Raw genomic sequence first — 26,629 nt, forward strand, 5'->3', positions numbered from 1 at the left:
ACCCTGAGAGCCACCTGGGCCACACACTGAGTCCCTTTGTCCTTTGAGAAAGTGTTTGACCTCCGGACATTGCAGCTGGGGAGGTCTGAAAGGGACACTTGGGTTTCTACAGTTAGGGTTGAACCATAAAAGGAAATTCTTATAAACTTTAATTATCCTCAGCCCAGATGAGACGAGTGAGGGCTTTTCACGGCAGAATGACCCAATTATTAGCTCTTGTTAGGGGTGGGACCTCAGACTCTCCTTCCGTATTACTTTAGCAGAGCTGGACCCACGTCAAATGTAATTAGATGTTGAAGTCGACTTTATTTTAGAAAATAGTGATTATGCAAATGTAGGCTATGCTATTAGAATGTATTTTGGGTTTGAAAAATTGTATCCTTCTCTCCAGGTTGGGTTGTCTTATGGTTACTAATTCTTGAACCTCCTGGAGACTCCAGGCCGATTAAGGTTTTCACGGGCCACACGCACTTCCTTCTCCGGAAGCTTCGATCAGGCCCAGCTCTTGGCTTCCAAACTGTGGTCCGTAGAGGTGTCTTTGGGCCCCTCCCATCTGGAGGCGGCAGCAGGGTGCTGGACCCCAGGATTTGTCTAGAGCAGCTCCTCTTATGTGTTGAATATATTGGGCTGGTGAGCAAGCTTTTGTTCGGAGGAAGGATTCAAAGGCCAACCAAGTTTTGAAAGCCACTGTCCTAAACCACAGGTTGTTACTGTGAATGTCTATGTCTGTGAATTAAATTCTTTCTATGTTCTTTTTTTTTTTCCTTTATTGGGATTTTTTAAAATTGTAAGTCAAATGATATGAGGTATGTAAGAAAAAGGTTACATCTCTCTCCCTCTCCTCCCTTCTAGCTCTGTTCTTTGAAGATAGCTAGTGTTGACAAGTTGAGATGTATCCTCCCACACCTTCCTCTTCTGTGCTGATATCTTTTAAATTTTTCTCTTTGGGAAAAGTTTCAAAAGGACAGAACAGTAGAGACTAGTATCAGTAACCCCTGTATTACCTATTCTCCAACTCCAATAATTGTCAAAATTACAGCATTTGCGTTATCTATCTCTTCACATATGTTCGATTTTTTGTTTCGTTTTACAAAAATGACATCATACTACACGTGACTCGGCAACCTGTTTTTAACTTACTCTACCTTAAAAATGACTTCCTATCAGCTCATCTACCTCCTCCTTTTAATGGCTGTGTAGTTTTCCATGGCATGCTTGAATCGTCGCTTATTCAGTCATTCCCCTGTTTTTGGACAGCCGGGCAGTTTTCAAAATTTTTTGCTGCCTGATAAATTACTGCAACAAATGTCCTTGTATCTAATTATTTACATATTGGTACATTTATTTCTGTAGGGTAGATTTCCAAAAGTGAGTTGGCAGGATCATGGACTATGTATATTTTAAGTTTTATTAAATATTGCTAAAGTATATTCTCAAAAGATCGTAGATACCTCCCACCCGCAACATACGCCCATCTCCTTGTATTTTCAACAGCCCTGGGTATGATTGTTCATTAAAAATGTTGTGAATCTTTTTTGCATAGAGATGGCGTTAAATCAACGTTTTCATATGTGTTCATGAATGGATTCTCTTTCTGCATTAATTTTGTAAATTATAGTTTTGCAATCATTATTTGGGGGAAGATAGCCATTAGGAACATACCCGGAATAAAGACCAGCCACTGTTCTTCGTTTCCGCTAGTTTGCACAGCGGAAACTGGGCGCTGGCCGCGTGGTGCACATCTGCAATCTCCCTGAAGGAAGCTGCACTGAGAATGACGTCATTAACCTGGGTCTGCCCTTCGGAAAGGTCACGAACTACATCCTCATGAAGTCTACCAATCAGGTAGGGCTGGGCGCTTTCACAATGCTGCATGCTGGGTATATCACACATTGGTGGAAGGAAATGATATACATTGTTTTGTTTGTTTTTTTAAGAAGTTCTTCTCTTTTTTTTAATTAATTAATTAATTAATTAATTCATTATGGTAGCATTGGCTCATGAAATCCAATACGTTTCAGCTGTACACTTTAACAGTAAGGCATATATAGATTTACACTGTGTGTTCACCTCCCATAGTAAGATTTCTTTCTGTCACCACGTATTTGACCCCGACTACCTCCCCACTCCTCCCCCACCCCCTACCCTCTGGTAACCACTAGTCTATAGTCCACGTCCATGAGTCTCTGTTTGTTTGTCCTGTTCATTTGTTGCTTTTGGGTTTATATCCCACATATAAGTGATGTCATGTGATTTTCAACTTTTTTCTGTCTGGCTTATTGCGCCTAGCATGATTATCTCAAGGTCCATCTATGTTGTCGCAAATGGCAGTATTTCATCTCTTCTTATGGCTGAGTAACATTTCATTGTAGATGTATGTACCACAAGAAGCTGTTCTTAACATCAAGAGGTAATGCCCAGCTGACTCCCATTGGAACAGCACAGAGGTTTTTGGTGATGGTGGTGTTTTAATCCCCTTGTTTTACTTTACCCATCTCGTGATGGCTTCAGACAGGCCTTTGTGAGTTGCCTAGAGGTGAGGAGGTGCTTTGGAATGAGGTGTTCATTGGAACAGGAAAGCTAACTGGCCCCCAGCATAGAAATCCATGGATTTGAGCCTTTTCACTCTGTCACCAACTCCCCAGCTAACGCTCCAGCCTTACGGTTCTAAGTTTCTCACCGCTGAGGCCTGGATTTGGAACCTGCCAACAATCGACTGGAAACAGATATTTTCACTGATCCTTGGTGTTAGCATCCAAGGCGAGGCTGTGGTCTCACAGCGGGAGACTAGATGGGAATTAATGGGCGCTTGGTAAGTCTAAGGAACTAAGAATTCTTAACCTGTGGGGATTGAGTCCTTTTGGGAGTTCATGTGTTTGTCTTCATTTCTAGCATCAAAGGGGGGAATTTATACTGAGAATGATCAGAAATAAGAATATTTTGCGTTTTACTGTTAATAAATATATTTTTACAGAGGAACAGGCACAGGAGAAATTCTTTTCTTAATTAAGGCATAAACTTCAGAGACTCACAGCCACATTGGATCATCAGTAGTCTTCTCCACTAAACTGGGCTTAAATTGCTCTGTCTCTTTGTTCCTGCTTCTCAGAATTCTATTTTGGGTAAATGTCCCAAATTCAGCTTGCAACATTAATGTGGTGAGATTCACTGAATTAATATTCGCATTTGGCAGTTGAGAAGTCGAGGTGCTAAAACGCTTACATGAACAGAGTCACTTAGAAAGCCGGGTGGCAGAATTTGAATAAAACTCTATGTGACCTTGACTTCTTAGTCTCCCACATTTCTGCCATGACTGTGACAGCATGGAGAAAAGCATATCTGAAATTCAAAAACAAATGTGAGGGAAGAAGGGAAGATGAGCTTCTTCGAGGAAATGGGGGCGGGGAGGCGTTTACAGTAAGGGCCCCCTCAACGTGGAGGAACCAGATCAGTACAAATCAAACAAATCTCAGAAACAGTAACAGTAATGAAACCGCCACGGCAGCTATAGGAAAACGGACCGATTAGTCAACATCGTCTACTTAGACAGTCTCCACAGGCACCAATTGAATGACAAAGAACGTTTCTTTGTAAGTCGTTATTTTTAAAAATCAGAACAGTGAAATAAAGAGGGAAAATGCTGTGGAAACATAACAGGGTTTTCCTTTCTCTTTAACTACAGAGACGTGACCTTCTTTCAAGCCTAGGAAGCACTTGGGATTTTTTTTTTTAGTATATTTCTTTCTTTGCCAAGAAAGTGAGAGCTCAGCTACCCAGGATTTGTGTCCCTGTCTTCTGCTGTTGCCACCACTAAGTAACGAATTTTGCAGGGATCCACCCAAGGTCACTTGTGCAATAAACTCACCCTCCCCTGTGCACCTCTCCCCTGGGAAACTGTGGTTTAATGGACCCTCCCATCCCAGAGGGGCTCCTGTGGCATGACGTAGCCCAGGATGGACATACATAATTAAGAGTAATGTTTGGTAACCATGGAGATCAAGAGGGGGGGGCCATCTTATAATGAGCTCTTTTGGTGAAGTCAATAAGTAGGTCTCTTTGAACAGATGGGATCAAAGAGAGCTCTTTCTTGTACTGATTTTTTTTTCTTTTTATTGAGGTATAAAATACATACTCTAAAGTGCACTCATCTTAATTGCACAACTACATTAATTTTTTACATGTGTACGCCCATGTAATTACCACGCAGATCAAGATACAGAACCTTTCGAGAACCTTATCCCCCTTCCCAGTCAATACCCCACCCCGCCCCACCCCAGAGGGATGCTCAACTCTGACTTCTATCGCCATCAATTCGTTTTATGTACTCTAGAACTTCAAATACATGGAATCACACCTTGTACTGAATTTTAAGACCATGCAAGTCAAGTCCAATGTAGGTCCTTCCTGTCTTTCCTAGGCCTTTTTAGAGATGGCTTACACAGAAGCTGCCCAGGCCATGGTTCAGTATTACCAAGAAAAATCTGCTATGATCAACGGTGAGAAGTTGCTCATTCGGATGTCCAAGAGATACAAGGAGTTGCAGCTGAAGGTAAAACATTCTCTTATTTGTTCAGTCATTTCAGTTGAAAGTCTTATCAGGAAAGAGAGAATAGGAAGAGATCCAAAAATTACCCACTTCCTTTGAGGATGTCACGTGGAAAGGCAAACCATTATAACATAGCAAGAAAAGTGCTCATTGATGCAAGTACAGAATGCAAAGGGATGCCTGAGACAAGATGACTAACTACCTGAGGCCCATGGGATTTACAGGGGAAGTCTTGGAGGATGAAGTAAGGAGGGAAAGGTGGCTGCTTTCCAGAGGTGGGAGTTCCAGGCATCGGCCCTGAATATGACCTTCTCTCCTCATACAGGTCTTCAGTAACTTTCTTCCTTAGTCACCTGCCTTGATCTCTTATTTTTTCCTCCATCCTCTATATTGATGTCTTCAGCCCCATAGAAATCCTTCTAAGCAATACATGGCTAAATTGGCCACCATCAGAGCTCAAGTGAATTCAAATCATTCCAAACAGGACTTTTATTTTTGTTTTAGCTTGTTCTACATTTGTTTCCTCTTTATTTCTTTTCTTTTTGGTGTGTTTTATTTTGTTTTATTATGAAGTACAGTGTACATACAGAAAAGTGAGTAATTGTGTATTATACAGTTTAAAAAGCAATAACAGGTGAAACCCCATAAGTTCCATAAAACCACCACCAAAGTCAATAAATAGGACACCGACAGCACCCCGAAACCCCTCTGAGGCCCTCCTCATGCTTAGCACCCCCCTCTGCACTCTGCTGACTGTACGGATGATCATTTCCTTGCTTTAACTTGTAGTCCCACCCCCATTTCTGCCTTCTTTAACAGTAAGTTTTGTTTTGCCTATCTTTGAACTTTATATGAATGGAATCGTACTATCTGTGTTCTTTCATGTCTGGCTTCTTTCATTCAACATGATGCCATCCATGTTGAGTGTGTCTGTTTATTTTCATTGCTGTATAAGTTTCCATTGTGTGACAATAAATTTAGTTATCCATTCAACTGTTGATGGACATTCAGGGTGTGTCTAGTTTTAAAGTATTAGGGACAATGCTGCTGTGAACATTCTCAAACGTGTTATCCTGGTACACCTGTATATGAGCGTATAACTAACTAGGAGTGTGTACATAACTAGGAGTGGAATTGCTGGATTACATGGCAAATTTCCTAGATAATATAGCAAGCCATTTTCAAAATTAGTTGTCCCAAATTTATACTCCTACTAGTAGTGTCTGAGAGTTTTCCATGGTCCACATTCTTGTTAACGTTTTGTGTGGTCTGACTTTTTAACTTTTGCCTGTCCGGGAGAGTATAATAGCCTATCGGACTTTTATTTTTTATTTTCCTGATAACTAATTGAGATCGAGCACTTTTTGATATGCTTATTGGCTCTTTCATTTGGATCTTCTCTGGTGGGAAGTTTTTTTTCAAATTGTTCCCCGTGTTTCTCTTTTAGATGAGTCTTCTTAATGGTTTGCAGGAGTTAACTAGATCACTTAGTCCATTTGGATTTATTGTAATTAATCCTATATTTGTGTTTAAATCTCCCTTGTTATCTTGTACTTTACTGCTGTCCCATTTAATAGAGATGTTCTAGGTCACTTCTGCTCATTCCACATTTACTTAGGGTCCATTTTGTTTAAGTCCCAAAGCCCTCAATCTGCCTTCAGGGTTGAAGCCAGAAGACAAAGGCTGAGTGGCTGTTTCTGGACAGGACTAGTTCTCACAAATCTGTGTATGTAAATTGGTCATATGTCAACCTGTTGCCAAAGCTCTGATTCCGCTTTGCTTGCAGTGCTGCTGTTGAGGTTCCTTTGCCAACAGTTCTGGCAGAACCTGGCATTTTTTTTTTCTCACTAATGAGAGCATGGGGCTTTTCTCCGACAAGTGCAAGGTCCCACCCCATTCTGTACCCAGCCAAAGTTCCCGTTCTGATTCTCCCCGGGGGCTAGAATTGAATTTCTGCACTGAATTCTCTTTGGAGCTTTGGTCTCCAAATGAAATGTTGTTGTAAGTTCTAATTAGGATTAATAACCATCCTCAGCTTCTTAAATTCAGGTACTAGGCGCTGCAGTACCTTACCAAGGGAGATAGTTTGGGGCGGTGCAAAAACCGAGGGTTCTTTCAGAGGTCCTATGGTCCAGATTCGCATTCAGCAAATGTTGTGCCCACTGTGGGTGGGAACTAGGTCGGTACTGTGGGTGTGGAGGTAGCAAGCTTGCGGAGGGAGCACAGGTAAAGACAGAGCCATCCACAGCCTTGTGACCTGTGCCAAGTTGGAGGGTAGCGGTGCCAACCTAGGCTCTACCCCTTCCTGCTTGATGAGCTTGGACAAGTTGCTTCATCTCTGTGAGCCTCAGTTTCCAGATCAGTAAAGGACTATATCTTTAGAATTTTAGTGGTAAGCATCTTTTTTTTCATACATCGTCTCTTTGAGCCTCACAATCTTTCTTCCTTGTGAGGTACATAGGGTGGATAATAACACTAATTATAAAAGTACAATGATAACAAGAATATGTACCTTTGATTGAATCCTGGTACTCTGGATCAAGTACTGTGCCAAGCACTTTACATACATTTTCTCCTGTAATCCTAGCATCCGCCCTGTTAGACAGGTGTTATTATCTCAGTTTAACAGATGAGGAATCTGAAGCTCATAGAAGTTCAGTAACGTGCCCAAGACTGTAGTTACTGCAAGAGCCATGATTAAAACAGGACGGTTTTGGTTTCGCACTATATTTGCATCTCTATATTGCGTTATTATGATCTTCATTGTCCACTGAAAAATCAGAGAGAAATCAGGTAATTTGCTGTAGTCACCTAGTCAGTAAGCAGCAGACGTAGTATTCTAAAAGAGCATCTCACATTTTAACGTGCAGATCTTGTTAACATTTCTGATTCAGTGTGTCTGGAGCAGGGCTGTGATTCTGCGTGTCTAACAAGCCTCCCAGGGGATGCTGACGGCTGGTCCTCAGCACACACCTTGAACAGCAGGGGTCTAGAACACACTGTTTTCTGACCTTTAGTGAGGGTCCCCTGCTCCCCAAGCTCTCTCACTGCCCCTGTGTGAAAGTATCTCAAAGGATGTTTCATTAACATAGTAATGCATATATTATGGTTCCTATGGTGACATCAGCTAGGACTTTGCAGGTAACATAAATTTGTCTCATTTAAGCATAGTGACTAAAGTTTAAAAAAAAGGAATTTATTGGCTCATGTAAATGAAAAATCCAGCCTTGGCTGGAGGCCCGGCTGGATTCAGGGCCCAAGTGATGTCATCAAGACTTGGCTTCTCTCCACTCTTCCTTCTGCTCACTTGGCTTTGCTTTTGGGGTCTCCCTGGGATGGCCTTTGGCTCTCTCCTCTAGGTGGCGTGATGGCCTCACTGACTTCAGCAGCTCTGGCTTCTTATCCTCTTTTCCTTCAACAAGAGAAAGCCAGAGTTTTCTGAGTAGCTCCCACAGAAGTCCAGAGAGTCACCCTGATCCGGCTGGCTTAGAACACGTGTCCTTCCCTGAACCAATCTCTGTGGCCAGAGGGGGCCGTGCTGTGATTGGCCATGTCTGTGTCACCTGCTAGCTACATCCTCAGAGCAGGGGTGGAGAAGGGAGAATGGCTGCTGGGGAGGTAGACAGCAAAACACCGCATCCTTATGTGTCTCTGTGCCAAAGGGGCCACCACGTGGGGTGGGGGCAAACTTTGCTTGGTTTTTCTTTTGTAGCTTTACCTTTTGTTCACCAGGCAAAGTCGGGGAGGAGAGATTTTAAGGTACTTCTCGTCTCCTCTCTTGAACGTTTCCTCATGCCAGTAATCTTATCTCTCCATACGTTCTTTGTGGCAGAGGTTCTATTCCTCAGGGCATTTAGGGAAGAACCTTTCACATAGCAGGTGTCCAACAAATGTGAGGAGTGAATGAGAAAGATGAAAGCTGAAGGAAAAATCAAAAGCGAGTGTTTTTCTTTCCGCAGACAAGAAGATTGAATCATTTTCTGGTTCTATAGAGACTCCTCCAGAATCATAGCATCTTACATACAGAGGGGAACTTGAATAATCTACACCATTGTCTCCTAGTCACTGCATCAGAATTGTTCAGGCAGTTTTCAGTCCCCTTTGGTAGATTTTGGGTGAGATGGGGGCTCTCAGGCAGTCTGGAGGCAGAGGGCTTGGTTTCAGAGCAACTGGTGTTGCCAGCCTCCTAGCCACAGGGAGAGTCTCTGGCCCAGGGAAGCAGTCTCGTGAATGGTCCATGATGCTCTCAGGAAGGTGGAATCAGCAAATGATGATTGAGGGTCTTCTCCACATATGACGTATTGCTGAGAGCTATGGTGAATACAAGACGTGGTCCTCACTTGGGGAGAGTTTGCTCTCTTAACTGGGGAGACAAGCTATTCTCGTGCAAAATTATATAGGATTTAAACATGAGTGTGTAAGTGCAGGAACTCCTAATAGTTCAGTGGCAAAAGGCAGTTGTGATTTGGTTGCATAAAGATGGGTGGGATTACCGAGCAGGGCCTTGAATGATGAGGCAGATTAGCTAAACGAAGGGTGCATTCTAGGTGGAAGGAGCCAGGTGAGAAGAGATGTAGAGCCTTGGAAACGGCCAGGGCTGGCGAGCTCAGGGCTCATCTGGAAGGTTTCAGCATCTTTCCAGGACTCTTGAGGCACGTAAACTAGCTGTGGAGGGGTCAGAGGGCACGAAACCCTCTAGCAGCTCCTTTTATGTTGGTCCAGCCCGCTGTGGCTTTTATCAAGGTAGCCTGCTATGCCCTGAGGTGCTTGGTGAATGCCAGATGGGCCTCATTATCTCACCTTTACAGATGGGGAAAGTGAGTCTCCCACAGATACCGATCCTTGACCCCAGATGACGCAGTCAGCTGGAGGCAGAGCTGGGGCCACTCTTCCTGGGCTGAGATTTTCAAGCAGCACTGCTTCCCTCTGAGGGTGCCAGCACCTCCCTAGGACCACATAGGGCTTGGCATCTCACCCTTGTCTTAAACGCAGCAGGATGTGTTGACCGTCAGCGCTGCGGATGGCCCCCTGTGGGGTCGTTGGGCCCCATCAGTGTCATCGCAGAATGGATGAAAAGATGCAGTGACTGAGGTTTGCCTCGGAATGCTCTGTGCAGTGGGCGTAGGGTGGGGTGGTGGGGTGTAGGTGAAATAAAATTGGCCAGAATTATTGACAGTGGACATGGATATGTGGGCGTTCAAGGTACCATTCTCTCTGCTTTTGCATATGTTTGCAATGTCCTACAATAAAAAGGTACCCAGAGTGTCTTCGTAGACCTACTCACTTCTCTCCCATTTTCACTTTTCTGCGGTGATTACAGCTTTAGTTTACCTGCCCCCTTTACACCTTTAACCACAGGAGGACGAGGCCAGGCCCGACGAGGAAGACTGAGAGGATTTTCTTAGGGCTGTGAGAAGTTGATTCTGTCATTTAAAAGTCTTTGGTTGCTTCTGTCCCTTTCTCAGTCGGCGGCCGGTGGAGTGTTCAGGCCAGAGAATGCCAACAATTTGGAATTATCACTGAAAGTAGAGGAACTGACCTGCGGCCCTCAAAGGGGTGTCACAATGCCGGTGACCGCCAGCCCTGGCATACAGCTTTAGCAGATTGTCTTAATGTTTCTCTGTCACCCCGCGCCTCCGTCTCTCCAGCCATTGATGCTGGAACGGGTATTATGGAGTACCCGTTCCATGCCAGGCTCTGTGCCGGTGCTGGCTGTGTGAGGACCAGCACCCCAATGCCCTATCTCCCTGGGGACATGGGACCTGGGTAGACGTCACTTCAGAGGGTGCTGGGCTGAAAGGAGCCTCAGGAGGATGTTATGGGTAGGAAAATAAGGGGCAAGGAAATATTTAAGCGCAGAAGAGGCTCTTCTAGCCCACAAAGCACTCTAGGTTTATCTCTTTGACGCCTGGAGGACTGCATGGGACACTAGAGGATATTTTCATCTGTAGTGCCTGATTGGCCCTCTCTGCCCTTCACCAAGTGGCACCCCAGAGGGGAAGGGCATTATCCTCCTCCTACCCAGTGCTTTCCTGGGTCTGGTTTTGCCATCTGTAAAATGGGATATACGATGATACCTAACAATCATATAGTGCTGAGATTTCACAATTTTTTTTTTGTAAACTATACAGAAAAAATCAGGGATAAAAAGAACATTTGATTAAACTTCTTAATCAAATTCTTTGTCAAAAGTTGACTTCACAAACTGAGGGTGTTTAGGCCAGTTTCTTTTAAATGTTGGTTTTATCGAGATAGACTTCATGAGCCCTAACAGTTACCCTGCTCCATACCTTTTCAGGGAGGGGGGCGATTCTGTAGTCTTTGGAAGACACTCATGCCCTTTCTTTTATGCTCATGAAGTTCTTTTTTTCTTTAATTGTTTATTTTTTTATTGTTTTGTTATTGTTGTCCACTCTGGGCTCAGGAGAGGGTTTTGGCTGGGATTTGGGAGCTGGGGTTGCTCCTGTCCTGGCATAGCCCCCATATAGTGACCCCATATAGTGACCTTTGGGTACCTGGCATCCTCAGCTGTGGATCAGGGCTCCCTGCCTACACCGCCTATTCCACGGGTTTCTGTTGAGTACCAATGACTCCTGTGGAAGAACACACTGGAGCCCGGTGTTTCATAGGGCATAGAGAGGATCTTGGAGTTGAAATGCCTGTCCTCAAGTTCTGATTCTCTGACTACCTCTATGACCTTGAATGTGTTCCTTAACCCAGCACAACTCCAGGAGTCATCATCTGCATGAAACACAATGTGGCTGGTGACCCTGGAATTGTGCAGGGCAGAGCTCTGCCTCAGTCTCTCTGGGTCCCAGTTTCCACATGTGCAAAATGCGGAGGCTGCATTCAATGACCTTCAAGTCTATTTCTGACTTTTAATGCCCGGCTGCCTTTCCTCTCTCCCTTTCCCGCCCTCCCTCCCTCTTTCCCTTCCTTCCCGGTACATCTCAGATATTTTCTTTTGTTCAGAAAGGGGTAGGAGGCAGGTATGAACGAATGCTACTTTTTCCAGCACGTGAGTGGTGAGTACCAGGCTCCTTCCTTCCCCAGCCCAGTGGACCCCATATTCCCATGAGTGCTCACCCCACTGTCGTTAGTACTGGACTCACACTCCTCCTCCCCAGGATGAAATGTTTCTCTTCCTTTAAAAGGGCACTTTTCCCCAGTTGGAAGCAATGAACCTGAGTCCTAGCTGCTTCCCTCTGGTGTTTGCAAGGCTGTTTCTGTCTGATGATGACTTTGACTTCTCTAACTTTGCCTAGAAACCTGGGAAAAACGTGGCTGCCATCATCCAGGACATCCATTCCCAAAGAGAGAGGGACATGTTCCGGGAGGCAGACAGGTGAGGCCTTGGCCCTAGGTCTCAGGGAAGATTCTGGGCAGTTGGAAAATTCTCCTGTTTCTCACTCTGAGGTGTGTTTGAGTCATGCCCTTGCCCCCGCCCTGTCCATCAACCTTCCTGGGCCCTACCTTTCCATCGTAATGCATCAGTCCAGTCCAGAAGTGCTGCTCAGGTTAAACCTCAGGAAAATGCAAGATGCTAAGCTTCCTTTCAGCTGTTTTTTCTTTGTTGGAAAGGAAGATGGGGGAGGGGGAGGGGTGGGTTCTGTTGATACTGGGTTCTTAGGGGCAAGTCTATACTCTGTTAAATCAGCGTGTGTGTGTGTGTGTGTGTGTGTGTGTGTGTATTCTATTTAGAGCCAGATCTTGATTTTTTTTTCATGAGCTAAATGTAGATGTAGGAACAGAAATAGAGATGCTCCAAGAAAAAAAAAAAAAAAAAGCAGTTACTTGACCAGTCACTTACTCGGAACATTTTCCAACTCATTTCTTCCAACCGAAGTTGTGACCGTGCCAAGCGGTGGCTGTGGCTGCAAGTTTACCACTGTCACTGCCCTACAAAGACAGTCTCTGTGGAGAGCCAAGGTGGCAAACAGCGGGAGTGGGCACCTGGCAGGCACATCCTGGGGTTCTTGCCCAGGGCTGCCACAGACGGCGCTCCGACCTCACTGCAGAAGCCTGTGCCTGGGCTGTTTCCCCGGCGATGGGCAAGGCAGCCTGGTCCTGGGGAGCCAAACCTTGGGGTCCCCTGGTCAGTGAGGGCTACGTGGTTTTGCTGTATTTGGGAACCATATGAAAATTGCCTATCCTTTTAAAATATTGGGTATGTGACTCAGTTTATCCGCTTATTAATGGAACAACCTTCAGAGTGTGTGCGTATGTGCGTATCTATCTTTGTATGTAAATGTTCAGGTTTGAGATTTTTGTGTCTTTGTTTGGAATTTATTTTTAACCACGGTTATGTGGGTTTCCATGAGACACGTGTAAAGCTACATGGTGCCCCCTGCAGTCCTGTGACAGAGGTTGGGGGTCGAATGACCAGGAGATCTTGCTTAGAACCTTAGGCAGGTCAAGGTCCTTTTTTGGGTTTCAGTTTCTTCATCTGAAAAGCTAGCAGGTCAGTGACCTAAGGCAGTGTGTCCCCAACCTTTCTGGCACCGGGGGCTGATGCCCCTATGAGAACCTAAGGCCTGATGATCAGAAGTGGAGCTGAGGCGGTGATGCTGGCGCCGGGGAGCAGGTGCAGATACAGATGAAGCTTCACTGGCTCACTGGCCGCTCGCCTTCTGCTGTGCAGCCTGGTTCCTAACAGGCCACAGACCGGTACCAGCCTGCGGCCTGGGAGTTGGGGACCCTTGCTCTAAGGTCTCTCCTAATCCAAAATTGCCTTTGTAGTTCTTCGTTTTCAGTATTTCTGAGCCTCTCCTTTTCCTTCTCACCACCTGATAATTAGCCTCCCTCTTCTATGCCCAGAATCTGAGCAAGTAGACATGAGAAAAAAGAAAACAGAGGCCAAGAGATCGTTTTATATCTATAGAGAGATGGGAGGGAGGCTTCAGTCTTGTGGCCAAGAAGCAGGCTCATTGAACCCGAGGGTTAGGCAGCCTTGCCCACCAGCCTAGACCAAGGCGACCTCACCCGCACCCCCACCCACACACCCCCAGGAGGAGGGTCTGCTGCTTCCTGAGCGAGCTCACTTCCAAGAGGAAGGAAGATGGGCCTGAGCTACACCTGCTGGTTATTCATCCCTGTTCCAGAGGAGGATAAGTAAAGGGGCAGGTGGCGGCCAGGGCTGTGCTTAGGGACAACCGCGGCCCCTGGAAGCCCGGTGGGGGGACAGCTTCCTCCTGGGCCACTCTCCATGCGGCCTGTACGGTTGTGGTGAAGAGCGTCTGATCGGATGGGGTTACGTGCACAGTGTCTGGGGGTGTCTGGGTGTAGGGCTGGGGAGGTGCAGATTCTGAAACCTGCTCCTTTGCTCCCGCACAGATATGGCTCCGAAAGGCCACGGTCTCGCAGTCCGGTGAGCCGGTCCCTGTCCCCGAGGTCCCATACTCCGAGCTTCACCTCCTGCAGCTCTTCCCACAGCCCTCTAGGCCCCTCCAGGGCTGACTGGGGCAATGGTCGGGACTCCTGGGAACACTCTCCCTACTCCAGGAGGGAGGAAGAGCGAGACCCAGGCCCCTGGAGGGAGAATGGGGAGGACAAGAGGGACAGGACAGACACGTGGACACATGATCGCAAACACTACCCCCGGCAACTCGAAAAAGCCGAACTAGACGAGCGACTCGAAGGAGGGAGAGGCCACCGAGAAAAGCACCCGAGGTCTGGGTCTCCTAACCCACTCCACTCGGCGTCAGGCTACAAAAGCCGAGAGGACGGCTACTACCGTAAAGAGCCCAAAGGCAAATCGGACAAGTACCTAAAGCAGCAGCAGGATGCCCCCGGGAGGTCCAGGAGGAAGGAGGAGGCCAGGCCGCGGGAAAGCAGACACCTCCACCCGGACGGCGCAGGCAAGGAAGACGGGTTGGAGCCGAAGGTCACCAGAGCCCCCGAGAGCACCACGTCTAAGCAGAGTGAGAAAAACAGAACCAAGAGACCTGACAGAGACCAAGAAGGAGCTGACGATAGAAAAGAAAGCAGAATGGCAGAGAATGAGGTAACGATGTAATATCCTCCCCAGGGAAGGAGAGGCAGGTCTCAAAGGATAAAAATGTTAATGTAATGATCATGAACATTTATGGAATGAATGAAACACTTATTGAATATTTACTCTGTGCCAAGCACAGTGCTAAATACTGTATCTCAATCAAGTCATTTAATCCTCACAGCAACCCTGCAAAGTAATAACAGTAATGATATTATTACTATAGATGAGGAAACAGAAGCACAGAGATCTTAAGTTAGTTGCCCAAGGACACACAGCCGGGAAATAGCAGAGCCAGAATTACACCTGCCTAGGTGATCTGGCTCCAAATGCCACAGCATTCTGCTGCCTTTATTAGAAGTTAGGGAGGGACATGATGCAAAGGCCTTCTGTGGTCCTGTTTGTCCAGGGTGGAGTGGCCTCAAGGTGTTTGCACCAACAGACGCTGCCAAGGGAGATTAGATCTTTGGTCTGCTCAGTTCTCTCTCCTGCCAAAAACATCTACCAGTCCCAGGACGTCAATGGGAGGCAATAAAGGAGAAGCAGCCGCCACCCACTAAATTATACTGGGTGTCCAGGGCTTGATCTGTTTCTCTAGACCCTGTCCACAATGTTTTACTTCTGTCGTAATAAAAATGCTCAGCAGTTGGCTGGCATCTTTCGTTCAAGCACCTGAAAGGGCTTATAACCTGCTGCGCGACTTCAGTTCATGCATTGGGTCACCAGGACTCTGGGTACGAGGTTTATAGTCTCACTTGGCTTATACTCCCTTCTTGCCAGAACCACCTACATTTCAGTAGGAGTGGAATAGTGGACGTTAGAGGTTCTGCATAAAGAACTTTTTAAAATCCTGCATGTATGCATACCTTCTAGTCTGACCCAGGAGTTGGTGACAATACTAAGTCCAAATAGGGAGCCCTATTCTCTAGTTCATGAATACTGAAGAGTCTCACTCTTGGCCACTACCTTAATATGCCACTTTGCTGGGTAGCGTGCTAGGCACAGAGGGTCCAAAGGTGAATGGGACATAGTCTGTGTTATGGCAGAGACCATGTTCTAATGGTGGAAGCAGATGTACAAAAACCATTTGCATACAGTGGGGCCCATGCTGGAGTGGGGTAGTGGATGAGCTGCTTGGTGGTCCCTAACTGCACAGAGGAGGAGACGTTTGAGCTGGGCATTGAAACTGGGGGAAAAAACAGTTTGAGAAGCAGCAAAGGCAAAGTGAAAAAGAAAGACCATTTTGAAGAATCTGGAGATAACTCAACATGACTATTTTTAGGGCATGTTAAAGGACCATGTTTTTAAAAAGTAAAATCTTGACTTTCATGCAAACATAAAATGAATACATGTCAAAGATACTATTTAACTCAATGAATGAGGGAACCAGTAAGATCTAAAAGCCAGTTCAAAGGGGAATCTAAAGACCAGGCAACATGTAGAGGAGATCAGGAATGTGGACATGAATTTGCTAATAGAGGCAACCCAGAACCAACTGCATCTCCACCACATAAAATTCCTTTCATCTCTGTGGACAAGAATCGTTTGCATGACTATCAGTCATGTGCAATTTACAGAGTTGAAAAGTAGCTCGGTTCAAGATAAAGTGCAGACTCCTGTAAAACCAGATACCCTGAAGGGTGTACTGGACAATTACCCAGCATTCCACAGAAAAGGCACCTAGTAATCTTTTTTTTGCCCATCACAAATCTGCCATAATTTTTCCTGACTGGCCCAGCAAGGGGGAAGGTCAGGAAATGAGATTAGGAAGTTGTGATGGGAGAAATAAATGACCTTGTGTACCTCCCTGAGGACTTGACATCCCAGGACCTATTAACTGGTGGGTGTTTTTAAGAAGTATGTGTAGTCTACCTCAGTATCCCTGGAGATTGGTTCCAGGACTGCCCGCAGATAACAAAATCCGCAGATGCTCTAGTTCCCAGGATATAACAGTGTGGTATTTGCACGTAACCTACGCACATCCTCCCAGATACTTTAAATCATCTCTAGATTATTAATAATACCTAATACAATGTAAATGTCATATAAATAGTTGTTATACTCTATAGGGAATAATGACAAGAAATGAAAGTCTGTACATGTTCAGTACGGATGCAACCATCGTAGGCCTAGCTACATAGCACGTCTCAGCAACAACATCACTTTTGTTTCTGAGAATTTCTGTCCGCGGATGGCTGAATGAATCTGCAGACGGGGAACCTGAGGGTACAGAGGGCTGACTCTATATGCTTGAAAGTGTCCAAGGTGCTGGTGACAGGTCAGTGACTCAAGAAAAGGTACAGAGGGACAGAGAGCGAGGGCAGGGCTCAAGCCTGGAACCCTCTGTCCCCATAACAGAGGGCGGGGCCACCCCTTCACACTCCTACTCACTCTTCCGAGACTTCTTTGGTAACCTTATTTCTGCTGTTTACCCACCCTTCATTAGTTTACAAACCCTTGCCCATTTAAGGTGACACATATAATAGGTCACCCCAAGGGTGCATGATGCCAAAAGAGATTCCCAGAAAGCCCTGTGGGTTTCCCCAGAGTTCTGTCCCTCTAGTTGGTTCTGCCTCTAATGGCCCTAAAATGGGGTCAAGTAGGGATCAAGTTGGGGTCTTCAGCAGATTATTTCCATGGGTTTGAAGCCAGGCAGCTCTCCACTGTTCGGTGGAATAGAAGTAGCACAAACTCTGTATCATGATCTCAAGAACATCCCCGATCCCCACAGGGCTGCCAAGGCCTGACAGCATCAGGGACAGGCCTGGGGAATGAAGGCGACAGGGCTGAGGATGGTGTCCTTGCCTTTCTTCTGAGATGCCAGGCACCTGCCACCACAGGGCCCTGCCTAGGAACCACCTCCCCTCCCCGCCCCGCAAGTCCACATGGGTCTCTTCTCATTTCTTTTGTCTTTGCTCATCGTCACATTCTCCACCGGTTTGTCCTGGCCACTACATAAAATCACAGTGTTCCACCGCTGATCCTTCCCTGCTTTCCCTTTCTTGGTGGTACCGACCTCCTTCTGCTGTGCTCACCGCTGTCCCTAGTCCCGAGATTAGAGCGGGTATTCAACACGCTCCTGCTGAAGGAATGGGTGACTGAACCCAGACTCTGGAGGCACAGGCCTGGCTTCTGAGAACCTGGTCGTACCCTGTTCCCTTCTCCCTCAGTTTGCTTAGTTGTGAAGTGGGCGTGGTCACAAGGCCGCGGTAGGACTTTAATGACCTTGTGCTCACTGGAAACCCTCTGGAATCTCCGGAGGAAACGCCCGTGCTGGAGAAGCTGGCGCAGGTGCTGCTCCGTGTTTGTGTGCGGCCTGGTCCACACGCGAGACCCGACTCTGACCACAAGAGCAGAGAAAGGAGGGAAGAAATCAAGTCACTGCCTAGGGAGAACGTGGGAAAGAGGTACTTCTCTACCTTACTAGAAGGGAATTCGAGGGTTACAGACCCACATGCCCAGAGAAGGAAAGACAGGCAGGTGACACCAAACCAGATCATATGAAGGAAACCACGTGGAGAGATGGGACCATGGCGGACCTAAGTGGAAGTTCTTATCTTTTGGGGACAGTCGGCCACTGCTCAGCTTCATTCTGTGGCTGCCCTGGGCTGTCAGATCTGTTTCTTAAACAAGACCAAAGGTTAGATAGCTGTATGAAATTTCCTACTTTTTTAGAAGCTGTATAGCTCGAAGCATGTCTGTGGGCCAGTTGGAGCCCAGGGGTCCCCAGAATGCAGTCCCCAGTATAAACAATTCATAGGAGGGAGAAATAGAAAAACCACTTACGCTCAGTTCAGAGCCCAGCGACGCAGGCACGCTGAGAAGCAGGTGTGAACTCGCTATTCACCCTACCCTCTCCTGCGGATCTCCATTCTTTTCCTGACCAGTATCCACGGAGCACCCAGTACTGGGGCTCAGGTGTGAGTGACGCTGAAATGACCCCTGATCTCATAGAGCTCATAGTCTAGTGGAAGGACATACTCATCGAACAATTCCTCAAATGAGCAGAAGGGGATGAGTGTTAAGTGCCAGGCAGGACATAGAGGCATAAGTGCCATCAGTGCTGTAATGAGTCAGAGTCTTCCCTGGGTTGGGACGTGACTGTTGAGATTTAAAGGAAAGGCGAATATTTGCTGGGTGGAAAGGAAGGAGCACAGAAAGCAGGAACAGCATCTGCGCAGGCCCAGCGGCTGGAGGCCAGTGTGGCTGGAGCAGAGAGAGCCAGAGTTAGGACGGTGGGCAGCCAGACGCATTTGTCAGCAGGGACCGCATCATGCGGGGCCTTGGCGGCAGGTTACGAATCTTTGTCTATCCTAATATTAAGGGTAAGCAAATGAAATGTTTAAGTGAGAAGATGCAATGAGGTTATGATGATGTTTGCATTTTGGAGTGATCATTTTTGATTGCCTTGGGGAGAATAGACTTTGGAGGAGGCTACAGAGCAGAAGGGGGAGACCAGTTATTACTGGCGGGGTGGGGGGAAGACAGTGGTTCAGTGGTGGCCCCAGCCCTGTGGTGAGTGAACCCTGCCTGCACCAGTTGGGATCTAGTGTCTTGACCCACAAGCTGGTGTGGGCGGTGGGCGTTGGTGGCATTTATCTGTTCCTCTTAAGCTGCCACTCTCACCCGGAATTGATCCCAGGGCCAGGGGTGCACTGAAAGGCACTTCTGTGTTTCCTGTGCCTAGAGGCAGGGGCGGCGGGGGGGGGGGGGGGGGGGAGGGGGAGTGCTTCTGGCACAGCCAGGCTGTCCCTGCCTCTCCCAGCTGGAACTGGAGGGGCCTCTTTACTGGACTGCCTGGGAAGGGTGGGGATTATTTATTTTGACAAGGGAGGGCCGTAGATGATTTATTCAGGGAGATAAAAATAAAGAAAAGTGGTCCCCTGTTGGTAGAAGCTATGGCTTCTGATGGCTAAAAAGGCATTTGGAGATGCTTTGCACTTAGGTTAGCATGAAAGGTTGAACAGGGATTTTGGTGGAATCTTCTCCAAATACTGGAAAGGCTCAGGATTTGAGAGTTTGAACTGTCTTCCTCCACCCCGGTAATAACTGGTTAAACCAGTCGGCCCTGAACTCCTGCCCCGCCTGGCTCCTCTCAGCTCAAGAGGGGTGTGTTTGCTCATAAGAAATCAGAAGTAGAGTCATTAACTTTGAGCCAGCCCCAGCCAAAGTGTCCTGAGGAACCCCGGGAATAGTCATTGATCTGGTGGCCAAAGACATGGGAGAATAACCTCCAAAGACTTCTAAAACGGGGGTTGGCCAACTTTTCCTGCAAAGCACCAAATAGTAAATGTTTTAGTCTATACAGGCCAACAAGAGGCATAATTGAGGATATTATGTAGGTACTTTATATAATCATTTAAAACACAACTCTTTAAAAATATGAAAAGTAGGGTTAGTTCACAGAGTGTACAAAAAGGGTCACTAGGTCACATTTGGCTTGAGGACTGCAGTTTGCTGATGACCTCTGTTTCAAAGGCTGGACAGAGATCCCAGTTCTCAAACCAGACGTTTGTTTTCAATCGTTCAATTTCCCAGACATGACCACTATCATGAAGGACTTAATTTGAAGGAGGGACGAGGAAGAAGAAAGAAGGGAAGGGGTGGCTAGTTTGAGTTGTAACACTCTGACAGAGATGGGGCAAAGAGGAGGTGAGAGGGCCCCTGATTGGGTGGCAACCCTCTTCGTACCCATAAATGGCCCAGATGTGATTTTTTTAATGGCCGAGACAGACGTGTTGGGGAGATGTCACCATAATGGTTGTTAACCCCAGGGTTAGTTCACCGTTCTTGGGCCACTTTACTTATCCTCACTGCCTATAGATTTCATAGCTGCAAAAAGTGCCCAGTTTGTGAGGGGTTTCTGGCCTCCTGAAGGCATCAGGCCAGCTGTGAAAACACTTCCAGGCTTTCATTTGTCTGTGTGGCTTCGAACAAGTTATTTAACCTCTCTGAGCCTCAGTTTCCTCATCGGTAAAATGAAGACGATAATAGCACGTGCCTCCGAGAGGTTTTATGAGGGTAAAGGAAATAAGTGTGCAACACACCCAGCGACTGTTAGCTGTGCTCAATACCGTTCATTTTCTCTTGACTCCCTCTTTTCTCTACCACTGCTGACTACTGACTTGGCTTGTTCTGTTCTTTCTTTGGTAAGGCTGGGAAAGAGGGCCTGGAAGGAAGTCCTGCATCAGCGGGCAGGCAAGAGAAAGAAGACGAGTCCTCCGATCCAGAAAACACAAGGACAAAGAAGGTAAAGTGGCTGGGCGGCAGGGCGGCCATGTCTGCATGACAGCCCTTGGGCGCTGAGTCACAGGAGTGCCGTCCTGCCCAGTGACGCCTGCCGCATGGGACGTGTCCCAGACCCCTCCAGGGGCTCCATGAATGAAGTCGTCTTCCCAGCACTTCCTGGCAGAATGGCTGTCTGCACAGTCCTTCTGGGGAGATCCTCGACCACACGCCTGGACTCTGTCGTACTCTCCAGAAACTTGGCTGTGTTCCTAAGAGAAATCATGTCCCCAAAAAAGACCTGAGCTTTGGAGCCAGGCTCCCAAAATAGGAAAGTCCCGTGGGAGAGGCTGGGATGGGAGGGAGGGCTTTGGGTACTCCATCTGGGGCCCTGACCTCAGCAGGCCCAGACCCTGGGATTAACGAGACATCGCCTGTGCTCATAAAGATTATTTTACATAATTAAAATGAAAAACCCAGTTACAGTGCTATGGCTGCCGCAGCCAAAAGAAATGTCCTTGGAACGCGGCCTGCTTCGTGCCTTACCGGTCAGGAGAGGCAGAAAGATGAGTATCACTGTCAGGGAAGCTGATCTCCTAAATCTGGCTGCTGGGTCCGTAGGCTACTGGGGACATGAGTTTCAGGAGGGGCCTACTGTGAGCCAGGCTACAGAAGTTGCACCCTTGCTAGGAGATGGTGCTTGGAGGAATTTTATGGGGACTTTTCCATAGTTACATTTAGTGATGCCCTACGTGCAAGGAAATAGCTCCGGCAAGCTGATTTATTGAGAGTTTATAACGTCATCATTCATTTGTTCATTTAAAAACTATTTATTGAGCACCTATTATATACCAGGGGTTGAAATTCTTTGTGCCACTTTAAACATAGTGGATTAAGCACTAAGGGCTTATTCCAAACCCTGTGCTGTTTTGAGCCTTGTCCTAAGGATGAATCAGTGACGTGGGACTTGAGCAGTTTACAGTTTCTAATTACCCAGTAAGTGTTCCCAGGTAGAAGTAAGGATATCAGGATCTTTCTGGTTTGAGAGGTCCTGTGGCCAAAGATTGTGCCCTCCAGTTGAAGACCAAGACCACTCCGCAGCCACCTTCTGACCCCCATTCTACATTTTTCTTCAGGATCAGGACTGGGACAGTGGCAGTGAAGCAGAAGGAGAGAGCTGGTACCCCACGAACATGGAGGAGCTGGTTACAGTGGACGAGGTGGGGGAGGAAGAAGATTTTATCATGGAGCCCGACATCCCAGAGCTGGAAGAGATTGTGCCCATTGACCAGAAGGACAAAGTCTGCCCAGAAATACGACCCTATGTGACAGCCAGCTTACACCTGGACTTAGCCAAGGATTTCACCAAGGAAGGAGCCGAAACCATAGGTAACGGAGCTGCAGAAATCAGCCTCACGTCGCCCAAAGCAGTGCCTTCTGCTTCCAAGAGCTGTCCCAGTGACACGGACGTGGAAATGCCTGGCCTAATTCTGGAGGCTGAGCAGAAGCCAGCTGAATTCGAGACAGGCCTCTTGCTGGAGGGTTCGGATTGCTACGAGAAACAGGCAAAGGGAGCAGAGCGCTCAGATGTTCGTCTGTCCCCTACACTCCAGCAAATGTCTTCCCCCAAGCCAGTGGAGGAGAGGGCCCGGCAGCCTAGTCCATTTCTTGACGACAAGAAAGCCAGGGGGACCTCCGACAATGGGGCTCGTGAAGGCAGCCCCCTGGAAGAGAAAGCCAGCCCCCCCACCGAAGCCAGCCTCCAAAGCCAGGCTTGCCAAGAAGTGTCGACCCAGGGTAACGACCTCCCTTTTCTCCCGTGTGGCTGGGTCGATGGGACCATCGCTCACCTAGAGAAATGGAGGGGAGCGGGGGTGGGGTGGGGTGGGGTGGGGTGGGGGTGGCGTGTGCAGGTTGGAACGAACATGTGTAAAGTTTCAACAGGCATTCAGGCTGGTGCAGAAAACAAGCTTCTAAAAGCCTGGCTAAACTCTTAGAGCTTTTAGGCAGATGATATAAAGGAAATCAGATAGGAGGCCACATGTTTTCTGAGAAGCAAACTCAGATAGGACAGACTTCTCTGAATTTACAGGAGCTCAGATGGACTCTGACAACTGAAATCAGCAAAGGTTTTGAGTTATTGGCCAGAGTTCCTCGGGGGGCAGCAAGCAGCCTCTGCTTGCATGACAGAGGACCACCCAGGCCATTATTTCTGTGCGGCCTGAGTGAGGGGCTGAGAGCATGGGAGGCTGAGAATGGAGCAGGCAGAGGGAAGAGTGAGGGGTTCGCTAAGGCGTACAGCCTGTTCCCCTCTTATTGCCCAAGACCCACTTTTCTCCAGAGCCTGATGATAAAACAGGCTTGTCCTGGACTCTCCTCTGCCTCCATGGAAGGTGGTGTTTTGTGTGTGCTCGACACTATGACATCATGAAAGACAGGGTTTAAAATAGGCTAAGCCCTATCTTCTCTGCCAAGTGGAAACTAAGATCCATCAAGTGCACCGGGAGCAGGGAGGGGGAGTAGCCCTGGGTGTTCTTTCTGTGAAAATAACTAAAGATTCATTTCACAGAAAGCTTGCAGCATTCCAGAGGTTAAAGTGAGGGGGCCAAGGGTCACAGGCAGAAACTATAGAGGAAAGCCTTCAAAATAAACATTTCAACCCAGGGCTCTGTGGCTGGCATGAGCTGTTGGGCGAGCTACAGGCTTGGGCTCTCCTCCATGTCAAGCTGACCTGAGCTGTTTTGCACCTTCATGAATCTACGTCTCCATGGAAACTCTGTCATGAGCTGCCTTCTTGTTGCTAGAGAAACGCTGAGGCCTGGGCTGTGGCTAGAGAAGGCGAGAATAAAGGAGTGAAACAAAACATTCTAGAGAAGGCAAAGATAAAGGAGTGAGACATTCACCTTGCGCTGGGGAACCCCTTTTCTTCTGCAGTATCGGCCTCAGCATGCACTGGTGTTCACGGCTTATTAGCTCACCCAGTGTTTGGTGTTCACATTTAATAACACACCTCGACGAGCTTGGTGTGAGAATGGCATGGCCTTTCTTGCCAGCCTCAGGACTCCTGTGGACGTCAGCACAATTTCTGCCCTTTGGTAATGCGTCTGCCTGCGGAGATGGAGCGATGTGGAGTTGGCGGGGGCGGGGGTGGGGAGGTCGTGGGGCTGGATCATCCCAAGCAAAGGCATCAGTAGCCCATCCCCCATGGGCCTGATGCAAAGATTTGCCAAGTTTTCTTATGTGTGCATTCTTCTGGCAGTGGGAAGAGCTGTTAATTATAGCACTTGGGTTCTAATGAGCAGTCCTCACCCTGGCCCCATGTTATTAAGCGGTGCAAGGGATCAGTCCCAGTCACACAGTGCAAGGAATAGAATCGCAGGAATTCTTGGAGGCATGTTGTGTTTCATTTCTTTTTATTTTTTATTTTTTTGCATTGACTCAACATTTTGCAGAAAACTCCAGGTACATGGAAATGAAATCTCTGGACGTGAGGTCACCGGAATACACTGAAGTGGAGCTGAAACAACCCCTTTCTTTGCCTTCCTGGGAACCAGAGGATGTGTTCAGTGAACTTAGCATTCCTCTAGGTGGGTGAACTACACAGTCCTTTCTGAGAAGGCAGCTCCAGGAGATGATGGTTTCCTAGTAACCTCTAAGAGCTTGAGAGGGCTTTTTGTCACTTCGTTTTTCATGCTTGATGCAATAACTCAGATTTGCAAGGTGCTACTTCAATGTCTCTTGCAATTTCAGTCTCCCGTGGTAGAGCAGATGGATACCTCATGCGGCCAGGCCTTGAACAGCGAGCGCCTCACTGGGAGCCAGAGTTTAGAGAGACCATTTTCCTTGTGTGGGCGGGGGTGGGGGGGGGGTGGGGGAGGGAGATGCTTTACTCCCAACCAGGCTTTGGGAGTGGGAGTTGCTGTCAACTCAGGGCCAAGGGAAGGCAACCCAACCAGAGGCAGAATGGAGATCAGCACCCTGTCCAGGGGAGCAGCTGGCTGAGGATGGGGGTGGTGCCAGGGGTGGGGGCAGTTCCAAGGGCGGGAGTGGCTCAGAACGGCAAGGTCTCACGGGGAAGGACAGGTTGGCGGTTCCTGAGCCTTCCGTTTCCTCACTTACAGTGTGAAATTGGACCAGGTCAGTGGCTTTTCAATGGGGGACCTGTCGGAGGCGGAGGGAGGGAGGTCGATAATAAAATCACCTAGGACACACTTTCAAAGAGGAGAGTTAGCTAGAGCCTCAGGGTAGGGAGTGAAAGTACTTTAAGAAAGTCCCTGGGAGCTTCTGACACCATCTCTGACCCAGTGCCTCTTACAGCCGGCAGTCCGGCAGTCCGTTCCTATCTTTGCATTGTCTTTGAAAGGTTGGAAAGCAGTGAGACAAAGGAGCGGCAGCCACAGTGAGAGAGAGCCTGGGAAGGCGTCACAAGGAAGCAGGATAAGTGTGGGTCATGTGATGTGAGGGCCGGTGACCACGTGTCTGCGCAGCCAAGGAGGGCCAGTCTGTGTGGAGGCTCGCCTATTTCATCAAGTGTTTCTGTTTATCTCTTTTCGAAACTTTTTTTTTTTATCATTTTTGTCTTCCAAGTGTACTGTTTTCCTAGAATCGGATTGAAAAGCAATCTTTTTTTTTTTTTTTTTTTTTTTTTAAGGGACAAGTTTGATGCATAGCCTACAGCATGTGCTAGGACAAAAACTAAAAAGAGAAAAGACAAAAAAAAAATACTGACCTTAGAATGAACTTCGGTGACTACGTGAAGGCAAAGGCTGCCTGTCGGAGGTGCCAGCCTTGTCGCCTCATGCATTCTTCATGCATTCGTTCGGTCAGCAACACTTCCTGGGGACCTGGCTCTGTGAGAGGCACTTGGGGGGAACGTCCAACGACTTGGAATCTAACTGACACACGCGGCAAAAGTTAATAGCAAATTCTACTACCTTATCATTTGTCTTTTTTATTATTTGGTTTTCATTGCAAAAAGTGTGAAGGATTATTGTGATGAATTTTAAAAATAAGAACCATCTAAAAGTAAATATTGTCATATCTATTCCCCTCAGCCTCTCCCCAGCTTCAGAGGGAGTGACTGTCATATTCTCGAATAGTTTTTCTCCCACAAAAATAGGATCACGCTATATACATAATGTCCTGCAATTTGCTTTTTTAACTTAGCAGCGGATCTTAGAGATTTCTTCAGTACACAGAAGATGCATTCCTTTTAACCACTGCAAACATTCCATCTTAAAAGATGGGCCGTAACTTACTGAACCATTCTCCTGACGAACATTTAGGATGTTTTTAATCCATTTTCCCTTTATAAAAATGCGATAATAGCTAAGCCTTCAGCTTCATCACTCGCCGCGCGGGCTTTGCTCTCAGTATTTTGCGTATATTATCTCATTTGGCTCTCTCAAAACACCTATGAGGTAGGCGCCATTTTTATTTTACAAATAAGAAATCTGAGATCCGGGGTCACAAAGCTAAAAGGTCGGCGAAGGTTGGAGTCGGGAGTTAAAGCCCCGTAGTCTGGCCCTGGAACCACGCTTCCTCTGTGCTCTGACGCCCTCTCTGTGTGCTGTTACCTCTGTCCATGTGCCCCTGTAGGACAGCCTCCTAGCCCCGGGGGCTGTAGGGACATACACCCTCTTTAACTTTTCACAATTGCTACTAAATTGCATTGCAAAGAGAGTACGCTAGTTTTTACTGCAGCCTTGAGTGCGAGTTCTCATTCTCCGCTTCTTGCCGACATTGCATATTGTCAGTTTTTCATCTTTACTAACCTGTTAGGAGGAAATGGTATCTCATTCTGTTTTGTAAGCGGTTCTGTTGAGGTGTAACAACAAAACACACATATTTAAAGTGTACAATTTGGT

At 47.3% G+C, this 26,629-nt stretch overlaps 1 protein-coding gene across 2 annotated transcripts in view; it reads left to right on the plus strand.

Moving 5' to 3' along the window:
- The window catches only part of RBM20 (RNA binding motif protein 20), a 162,551-nt gene that overhangs the window by 126,036 nt on the left and 9,886 nt on the right, over positions 1-26,629 (plus strand). Inside the window, exons 6-13 of one of the 2 annotated variants that reach the window (XM_016145715.2) lie at positions 1,702-1,845; positions 4,418-4,549; positions 11,812-11,891; positions 13,880-14,549; positions 20,692-20,787; positions 21,899-22,559; positions 24,215-24,349; positions 25,126-25,288. In XM_016145715.2, the coding sequence (XP_016001201.2) occupies positions 1,702-1,845; positions 4,418-4,549; positions 11,812-11,891; positions 13,880-14,549; positions 20,692-20,787; positions 21,899-22,559; positions 24,215-24,349; positions 25,126-25,223 (2,016 nt within the window). In that variant the 3' untranslated portion in view covers positions 25,224-25,288. Of the gene's footprint in view, positions 1-1,701; positions 1,846-4,417; positions 4,550-11,811; positions 11,892-13,879; positions 14,550-20,691; positions 20,788-21,898; positions 22,560-24,214; positions 24,350-25,125; positions 25,289-26,629 lie in introns of those variants that run through there. The other variant, XM_016145713.2, reaches the window with a different exon arrangement.

Source organism: Rousettus aegyptiacus, unplaced genomic scaffold (assembly GCF_014176215.1).
Source record: "Rousettus aegyptiacus isolate mRouAeg1 unplaced genomic scaffold, mRouAeg1.p scaffold_m13_p_6, whole genome shotgun sequence".
NCBI lineage: Eukaryota > Metazoa > Chordata > Mammalia > Chiroptera > Pteropodidae > Rousettus > Rousettus aegyptiacus.